The sequence below is a fragment of the Eublepharis macularius genome, chromosome 19, assembly GCF_028583425.1.
Source record: "Eublepharis macularius isolate TG4126 chromosome 19, MPM_Emac_v1.0, whole genome shotgun sequence".
Taxonomy (NCBI): Eukaryota; Metazoa; Chordata; class Lepidosauria; order Squamata; family Eublepharidae; genus Eublepharis; species Eublepharis macularius.
This window is the reverse complement of record NC_072808.1, coordinates 14171296-14181192: the sequence shown is the minus strand read 5'-3', so window position 1 is coordinate 14181192 and position 9897 is coordinate 14171296. Positions and strand designations below refer to the sequence as shown.

General features: G+C 43.5%; 1 protein-coding gene across 1 annotated transcript; it reads right to left on the bottom strand.

Moving 5' to 3' along the window:
- Window positions 1–791: 791 nt before the first annotated feature.
- LOC129346335 (lysozyme C, milk isozyme-like) lies at window positions 792–4831 on the bottom strand. The gene is made up of 4 exons (XM_055003683.1): window positions 4630–4831; window positions 3208–3369; window positions 2391–2469; window positions 792–894 (listed from the first exon to the last, which is right to left on the bottom strand). The coding sequence occupies exons 1-4, from the start codon at window positions 4763–4765 to the stop codon at window positions 828–830; spliced, it is 444 nt and encodes a 147-aa protein (XP_054859658.1). The 5' UTR covers window positions 4766–4831; the 3' UTR covers window positions 792–827.
- Window positions 4832–9897: the final 5066 nt, after the last annotated feature.

Here is a 9897-nt window from a genome sequence, read left to right as displayed (position 1 = left end):
ATGCTAATGAGTTATGCTAATGAATTATGCTAATGAGTTCCTTCAGCTCTTTTTCTACGAAATGACCCCTGTGTGAAGATAATATCATGGAAGAAGAGCCCCGTGGCACAGAGTGGTAAGCTGCAGTACTGCAGCCCAAGCTCTGAGTTCGATCCTGGTGGAAGCTGGGTTCAGATAGCCTGTTCAAGGTTGACTCAGGGCCAAGCTACACATGACGAATGACACTTGAACGGCAAGTGTATTTCTCCCTGTTCACTTGCCCTCCACTCAATCCACTTGCCGTTCAAGTGTCATTCGTCATGTGTAGCTTGGCCCTCAGCCTTCCATCCTTCCCAGGTCAGTAAAATGAGTACCCAGTTTCCTGGGGGTAAAGTGTAGATGACTGGGGAAGGCAATGGCAAACTGCCCCGTAAGAAAAAGTCTGCCAAGAAAACGTCATGATGCAATGTCCCCACATGGGTCAGTAATGACTCGGTGCTTGCACCTTTACCTAATATCATGGAATGCTTTTCCATACAAAAAAAAAGTTCTTTCACAGAGAAATACAAGTAAGGAGAAGAATTCTAGCCTGTCTCACTAATGCACTGGGCGGGGCTTTTCTTTCTTGCTTTCTTACTAACATCTTTTCCCCCCTAATTTCCTTCCCCTTTCTTATTTTTTTTTCCTTTGGGGTGAAGGAAGAACCACTCAAGTGAGTCTTCACTTGCAGTCAGTAGCAGTTTGTTAGAGCATTTAGCACTTTTATGAAAAAAACAGACCACAACGTAGAAATAAAAAGAGCAGAGCAAAAATTGCAATGACAAAGATCTTTATTCAGAACATAAAACTCAGAGTCCACAGCCAGAGGTCCATTTGGAGAGGTCCGTTCCTCTGCAGCGGTTCTTCCAGGCAACCCTGAAAAGTTGGAAAGAGAGGGTCAGAAAAGGTCTCCCACAAACATACAATTTGGGATGATTTTTTATTAGGGATTGTGTTTGAGAATTTGTGGAATGATGGAATAGATCTCCTAACAAAAAACATCCCAAAATACAAGCAAAAACACAGCTAAGAAAATACAGGCTCGAGCTGTGCTTAACGGTTGAGACTCCTTCACCTGTGTATAACAAAGGTTCTTATGTGTTTTAATGTACTTTTATGTGTTGTCATTATTTGTGTTAACATTTATATGTGTTATTTGCTCGATTGTGATGGCCTTTGGCCACATACAATAAACATTATTTTGAGTCGGGAAAAGAGACGACAAGGAGAAGGAGACTTCTAACTAAACCATCTACACTAATTATCCATGTGCTGGGATGATGTTTTTTGTTATGAAGGACCAACGACTGAGGTAATCCCCCACTTAGGAAGAGCATTTAGCACTTTTGTGAAAAAGTGCTAAATGAGATACTGAGGGCCAAGCTACAAGTGACAAATGACACTTGAACAGCAAGTGGATTGAGTGTAGGGCAAGTGAACAGGGAGAAATACACTTGCTGTTCAAGTGTCATTCGTCACTTGTAGCTTGGCCCTGAGATACTGAGGGTCTGATTACATGAGACGTTTAACACAAATTAAGTTGGGGTGTTTTGAATGTGTGAACGGCACTCACCTTCCAAATAGTGCATGTGTGGGGGAAACAGGCTCCCAAACATGTGGGTAGATAAAGGACCAGCTTCGTGATTCCCTCCCCTGCACTCGGTGTGCTTTTGCAGGCAAAAGAAGGGATGTGGGGTCAGGCTGTTCGTCTTACTGCCAGAGCCCATTTCCTCACACACTCTATTTTGAAGGTGAGTGCCGGCCTCACATTAAGAGCAAGTTCCCCTCAACCTAATACTTGTTTAATGTCTCATGCAGGGTTTTTTTCCAGCCGGAACGCTGTGGAACGGAGTTCTGGCACCTCTTGAAAATGGTCACATGGTCGGTGGTCCCATCCCCTGATCTTCAGACAGAGGGGAGTTGAGATTGCCCTCCGTGCCGCTGGAGCTGGAGCGGCACAGAAGGCGATCTAAACTCCCCTCTGTCTGGAGATCAGGGGGCGGGGCCACTGGCCATGTGACCATTTTTGCCGAGGGTGATTTAGACTTTAAAAAATTCCCCCCTTGTTCCAGCTGACCAAAAGTGATGTCATTGCGCGGTCCCAGAAGCATGTGCACACTTTGCACGTGCGCATGTGGTACTGATGCACCACCTCCCGCCAGGAGTTGCCCCTGTGCTGGCAACCCACTGAGTTCCACCAGTTCTTTTCCCAGAAAAAAAGCCCCGTAAACAGACTTTAATATAGACAATGGATCCATACTAGAGATACATATATGCACTAGTGGAAATGTTACTGGATGCCAGTTTGGGGATCCATAGCTACTGGTGGAATTGACAACAAGGGAAATGCTGAGAAGGAGAGACGGACTTACCAGGCTCCCATCTTGTTGGGGTCTCGGACAATTGTCTTGGCACAGTTAATATCATCAGTGATGTCATCATTTGTGAAACCTGCCAAGACACATTAGGAAGCAAAAATAGAGTGAATGTGGAAGGCTGTGAAAGCAAATCAGCTGTTTCCTTTTTTTCTAACGCTATGCAGCATGGTGAACCTTAAGGAAAAGATATGATTGGGACTGACAGCAGGAAAGAGTTTTACAACACAGATCAAATATGGAAAGTCAGAACCACAATATGTGGTGACATCAACCAACTTACCGTGCAATCCTAAACACAGTTACTTCACTCTAAGCCCATTGATTTCAATGGCCTTAGACTGGAGTAATTCTGTTTAGGATTGCACTGCTAGGAGGTTTATAAAAAGGATTACGCATGAGACCTGGATAGACTTCAAAGTCCATCATCATTACCCTGCTCAGAGGCACCTGGGAGGCTGATTTGGGAAACAAAGTGCTGGATTGAATTAACCTTTGAACTGATTCAGCAAAGGAATTTTTGTTAAGTTATTATCCAGTGCTATTGTATATCGACAACGGGAATGTATCATCCCTACTGGACATCAAGACATACAAATACCTTCAATATTAAGGTCTTTCCTACTTGTCAGTACACACAATTTCCCCAATGAGTGCAATGTTCAGTTATCAGCTGGACTTTCCTAATTTCCTCTTTATGTGTTAAAGTTGCCCACAGGGACTTCTTTTGCCTTGCTGCTACCAAGGCCTTCAACCGGAGTAATTCTGCTTAGCACTGTTATTGATCTTGCAAGAACTAGAAATCAGGACTTACTGCTGCAGGAGGTATGGCAGCCGTTTGATGTTTTGCCCTCGCCATTGGAACACCACCAGCGGCTGTTTATCTGGAAAATCCCGTAGTCACGGCTGCCATCGCTGTTTCGTGGCCCAACAGTCCGGCTGTTGTAGCTGCTTTCATAGTAAGCCAGGCAGACCCCTGGCACAAAGAGAGCCAGAAAAGAGCAAGAAAAGAGGGGTTAGCGTGTGTGGTGGGGGAACTCTGCCATTTCTATACAATCATTTCCAGTCCCTTCACAGCTGTGAAACAGAAAAACATTGCAAACATGCTTTCTATTGTTATGCTACCTAAATTACACATTTCACCCTTGAAAACGTTCTACAGCTATCCCTTTGCAGAATGTCTACTGAAAGGCCACTAAATTTCCATCTGGAATTGAAGGATGAACCTCTAACTCAGGGCCAAACTACACATGACAAATGACACTTGAACGGCAAGTGGATTGAGTGGAGGGCAAGTGAACAGGGAGAAATACACTTGCCGTTCAAGTGTCATTCGTCATGTGTAGCTTGGCCCTCAATTTTTTGTCCGGCACTAATATTCAATGGTTCCTTTTGCTTCTATTTCCCCCAATAAATTATTTGACAACAATAACAATAAATTATTTGACAACCTCATGCCATGGGACTCCATCCCCTCTTGCACATTTGAATTTAAAGAGAGGAGGATCTGTGTTCTGCTGAGAGCCAGTTTGGTGTAGAGGTTAAGAGCGTGGGACTCTAATCTGGAGAACCGGGTTTGATTCCCCACTCCTCCACTTGAAGCCAGCTGGGTGACCGTGGGCCAGTCACAGCTCTCTCAGAGCTCTCTCAGCTCCACCCACCTCACAGGGTGATTGTTGTGAGGATGATAATAACATACTTGTAAACCAATCTGAGTGGGCATTAAGTTGTCCTGAAGGGCGATAATATAAATCAAATGTTGTTAATAAATTATTGAGAACCAGTTTGGTGTAGTGGTTAAGAGCGGCAGGACTCTAATCTGGAGAACCGGGTTTGATTCCCCACTCCTCCACTTGAAGCCAGCTGGGTGACCGTGGGTCAGTCACAGCTCTCTCAGAGCTCTCTCAGCCCCACCCACCTCACAGGGTGTTTTGTTGTGGGGATAATAATAACATATGGTTGTTGTGGGTTTTCCGGGCTGTATTGCTGTGGTCTTACCACGGCAATACAGCCCGGAAAACCCACAACAACCATCGTTTTCCGGCCGTGAAAGCCTTCGACAATACAATAATAACATAGTTTGTAAACTGCTCTGAGTGGGTGTTAAGTCATCCTGAAGGGCGGTATATAAATCAAATATTATTATTATTATTATTCATTCTGTCTTCAGAAATGGGGACAGCCTATCCCATACCAAGGAGAAATGGGGGAAGGAAGAGACGAAGAACCAACTTACAGTTGCCCAGGCTGTATCCTGCATACCCATCCAGTCCGTGCTGTTTGAAGATCCTGGCCAGTTCGCATTTCCCAAAGACTCTGGCTTCATTCACTGCAACGAACAGGAAGAGGAGAGCAAGGGACAGAACCTTCATCCTTGCAACTTTCTGGAAGATGTTGTGTTGACTGGCTCAGGTCCCCAGAGGCTTTTATAGCCCAGGGGAAAAAAAAGATTTGCTGGCATTTCCAGCTTTTATCTCTCTGGCACCTGGGAAGGAAGGTCTAGTTCTCAGAGACCTCTGATAAGGAGGTGAGATCTACGTGTTTCCGGGCTGGAACAGCAGTTGTGTCTCACAGGAATGAATGGATGAACGTTATATCCTGGATGTTTTGTGTGGTGGTTGGTCATTTATTACTTTTGATTTTGTATAAACATCATATTTTCTTATGCTTTGGGAGGTTTTTTGTATGAAGTGATATGAAACTTCTAGAATTTTAAAATAAATTCTTCTTTCCTCTCTGACTGAAGCTCAGGGCTGCTATTCATTGAGACTACCCCTCCCATGTTGATTGGTACTACAGCAAGTATGCAACCATTTAAATAAAGATGTCTGTGGGCCAAGCTACACATGACGAATGACACTTGAACGGCAAGTGGATTGAGTGGAGGGCAAGTGAACAGGGAGAAATACACTTGCCATTCAAGTGTCATTCGTCATGTGTAGCTTGGCCCAGAGTTTATTGAGGGAGTCATAAATAAACTCGTCCGATATAAATCCTAGACTGCCTAAAAACCTTCACTTCTTCAAATGCCCTGAAAAATGGTTCCCTTTAGAAAGATTTCTAATATCGGCTAAGTTAATGCCTTCTTAACATTCTCAGGAAACCTATTCAACTTAGGGCCAAGCTACACATGACGAATGACACTTGAACGGCAAGTGGATTGAGTGGAGGGCAAGTGAACAGGGAGAAATACACTTGCCGTTCAAGTGTCATTCGTCATGTGTAGCTTGGCCCTCAATTGGGGGCGAAAGCTGAAAAACGCCACGATCAAGGGAAATTAGATCTTATCAACCAAATGGAAGGCAAGAGTTGCCAATTGCCTGAAGAATAAAATGCTCTTTCTCTTTAATAGAGGTTTAATGAGTTGTTATTTTTGTTAATTTTAATTTTATTTTTATTTTCAAACAGTTAAACATACAGCAATCAAATACATGTTACTTTTATCTTTCATACATAAAAAACCAAAACAAGCAAAGATAACACAGTTGTCATAAGGAAATTCATAATCGGATTGCCTAAAGACCACTGTAAAAAACTAAATTTCTCATTTTCGAGATTGACAATTGCTTGGTAAGCAAGACTTGTTACCAATACATCATTCTCTGAAAGAAAACCTAGAAAAGGTTTCCACTTTGCATAAAAATTCATTGTTGTGGAGGGGTTTGAGATAAGATAGAGTCTGTCAGTTATTTTTTCCATTATTAATTGTTCCCAGATTTTATTAAACCACATATTTAGGTTTGGTGGTAAGTGTGATTTCCATCTTGAAGCTATAGATGTTTTTGTTGCTACTAACAAAGTAGAAATTAATTCTTGTTGGATTTGTGGTAAATTTTGATCTTCCCAGAGATCTAGAAAGATTAGTTCTGGTTTCAGGGGAATTTTATAAGAAGTGATAAGAATAATTTGTTGTAGAATTTCCCCCCAAAATTCTACTATATATTTCCACTTCCACCAACAATGGGCGAAGGTGCCTTGCTCTCCGCAATTCTTCCAACATAAGGGGGAATAATGGGTTGTTATTTGCCAGTCACTGTTACTTATCTTTGTGGCATGAAAATCTGTACCTGCCAATACCCACATATTAATCCTCTGTTAAAAGGATTTTTCTCTAGGCCTGTTGGCAACCAAATAAAAGGCAAAGGTAAAAGAAATTGCTGGGAGAAACCAAGTTGTTAAAGTTAATACAGGAGAAACTTCAGTAAATGTTCTTCCATAACAAATAACACCCCAGGACATATAAAACTGGGTGCAAGGGAGAAATGTTCTTGCTAGGGTTCTAGCTAGAGCTGCCAGCTACCCACCTGGAACAGGAAATTTCCCTCCCCTCCCCTCCCAGCGCCTTTCACCACTCTGGTGGCTGACAAGGGAAAATAAACAATGACCGACGACACAATGGCAGTACATCATTTCCAGGGAAAACACTGACATGACATCATGCCTCTCTAGGAATCACTGGACACTCTATGATTTTAATGACAGTGCCCTTATGCCCCCCGCTCCCCCCAAATCCTTCCAGTTGCCAGGTGCTGTTTGGCAGCCCTATCCTGGGAGGCCTCAATTGAAGTGGTGCCCAACCAAGTTGTAACCAGACTGTTGAAGAGGTTAGGGGCTGTACATCGCTTAGGATGAGCTGCAGAGAGAACAACAGTCCCAGCTAGGCAATAATGGATAATGCACCTCCAATCCTCTTTATAGATCATTTGGAACGGATTTTTTCGTGTGCGGAACAAAAAATCCACCTCAAACGATTGATAAAGTGCATTGAAAGTGCATTATCCAAGGTGTGCGGGATCAGCCCATGATACGTTATCCAGTGTTGCTCCAGGAATATCTTTACATCTGTTAAAAAATGGGAAGTGCAAATTTCTACCCTCCAATGCATGCCAATGGGTAAAATGAATATTCTCTGCTACGGGAATGTTGGTGAATATGGAAGTGTAGCTGTAGGTACCGCAAGATAATAAAGATGGCACTGTTTTCCATTGGTGTTAAAGGAGCATTTCCCTCCTTGCTATCAGAAGATCAACTCGGCAAAGGCAGTTTTAAAAAGGGATCAGGAAGAAAAACATACACAAGAAATTCTTCGTATTTGGAGAACAGGGCCTGTGAGAACTTATGAGCCTAAACCAAAGTGCTAAGGCTAGGCATGTGGCTGTGTGGCTTTCCTAGACACCTCTGCCCATCCTTCCCTGGGCAGTGCAGAGCCAAGCAAGTTTTTTTTAAAGGTTTCCTCCACTTCAAACTGAAAACTAACTTTCCCCCCCATGTGCTTCATATCACTGTTTCAGAGAGGGCATTCTAAATAGGACCGATTTGTTAGAGAATTGTAGGCCCTGCTTGGGTTGACAGAATTAGTGTGGGATTCTGAAACCTGTACGACTGAGGATGTTGGAAGAGGAGGATCCAGCACTGTCTCTCTCTCCTCAGGTTTCAGAGGGGGACAAACCAAAGAGTTAGAAAGACAGAGAGGCTCAGGGCACTCTGTTTTCTGTTTACTATTGTTTACTGCTCTGACTGTCCTTTAATATGCAGATTGCTATTCTCAGGATTTTCACCTCCTGACTTCCTTTCCTCTTCTCACTCCTCCTCTTTCTGGCTTTGTTCCAGGCAACACCACTCTCCTTCTCCTCCCAAGATGGAGGGAGGAGAAGGAGAGAGGTGTTGCCTCTTGGCAGCATGGATGCAGGCCTTGCCCTGCCATCTATGCCCATCCTTAGCCTAGATAGGTAGTTAGGATTTATCTCTCCTCCTTTCCTATCGGAGTATGGTGTTCCTGCAATAAAGAACTCTTATTTCTTTTCTAAATATAAACCAAGTGTATGCTTTTATTATTTTCATTCCTGCACACACACCAGCCAGCAGAACAAGCTCTCAACCACCTATAATCACGCTTCCTATGCCACACAATAGACTCTGCTAATGGCCCAAATGTGGAATCCTTTAATTAGGTTTCTGGGGCCAACATAATGATTTATTTATCAGAGGAGAGGCCCACAAACCAGCTGCTGTTGGGCTGAAGGGCGCCAGGAGACTCAGGGAGGCAAATCCCTCAATATTGCACGTTATCTGTGGGATGAGGGGCGAATAGGCAGTAGCTGTCAGTACCATTTTTAGCAGAAAAGGAAAAGTCAGATGTGGCCATTGTTATGTTGATCTCAGCGAGACTCATTGTGACGGTATTGCAATGGACTGTGTTAATGATGTGTTTGAGCTTGATTATTGTATAAGGTGGATTTATGTCGCCCCTGATGACGTGGCTTTCACAAAACAGCAGATTCCAGCCGGCACTGCCTGTCGCGCGGTTCGGGCTACTTTTTGCTTAGCCCCTTGGATACAGCTCCACCAGAAAGAATACTTTACCATTTGACTTCATTGACTCACCTCAGTCCTTCGGACAATTTCAGACTTACCTGTTGGATGGACTTACCTGTTGGATGTCTTCCTTTCCAAACTTGGTATACTGTGTATATCGGTGCACGTTTTCCAATGGGGATGTGCACGTGATTTTGTAAATAATTCATATTTGATTGTGGTTGATTTTCTTGACTGTTATAGAGAGTTGATACTCCATTATATTATTTTTGATATATTCTGAGACTGTTTTTTCCTACTTGTGCATTTCACAAACCTGGTTGGGCAGCCTCTTAGGAATCCTGAACTAATTGGCGGCATTTTCAGGTGCAGTTCATAAATTTTAATAAGCCCTTGTTAACCCATATAGTTGAGTTTGTTGATTTTATTTCAGGGTATGCAAGCAAAGGGATGGATACCCCAGACTGTGCTATTGTGCATAATGTATACAGGTTTTTTCTCAATATAAACTGAGGGCCAAGCTACACATGACGAATGACACTTGAACGGCAAGTGGATTGAGTGGAGGGCAAGTGAACAGGGAGAAATACACTTGCCGTTCAAGTGTCATTCGTCATGTGTAGCTTGGCCCTTATTTTCTCAAAGAGTGATTAAAATGTGGAATTTGCTGCCAAAAGATGTAGGGATGACCATACATGGCAAGAGGTGGCGGGGTGGCAAAGGCAGAGAGAAAGACTGTAAAACCGAAGGGTGCTGCAGCAGAGACCTCCCTGGAAGACTTTTCCTGCTCGATCAGCATCAAGTGTTCTGGCCTGACAAGCCATTTGGGTAAATGTGGTACACCCTTGCTGTTAGGACATATTCTGTAATCAATAAAGCTGCCGTCGTGTTTCTGGAGCACAGTGAAGTTCATCCGCTTCACAGATACCTGAGCCCAAAACAAATCCTATGGCAATTGGAGGGGTGGCAGGTAGATATTGATTCATTAATGTACCAGCCCCCCAGACACATTATTCATTTCTGTGATACCCACCTACAGTTCCAGCCCGGAAACACGTAGATCTCACCTCCTTATCAGAGCTCTGTGAGAAGTAGACGTCTCCTTCCCAGGTGCCGATGAGATAAAAGCTGGAAATGCCAGCAAATCTTTTTTTTCCCCTGGGCTATAAAAGCCTCTGGGGACCTGAGC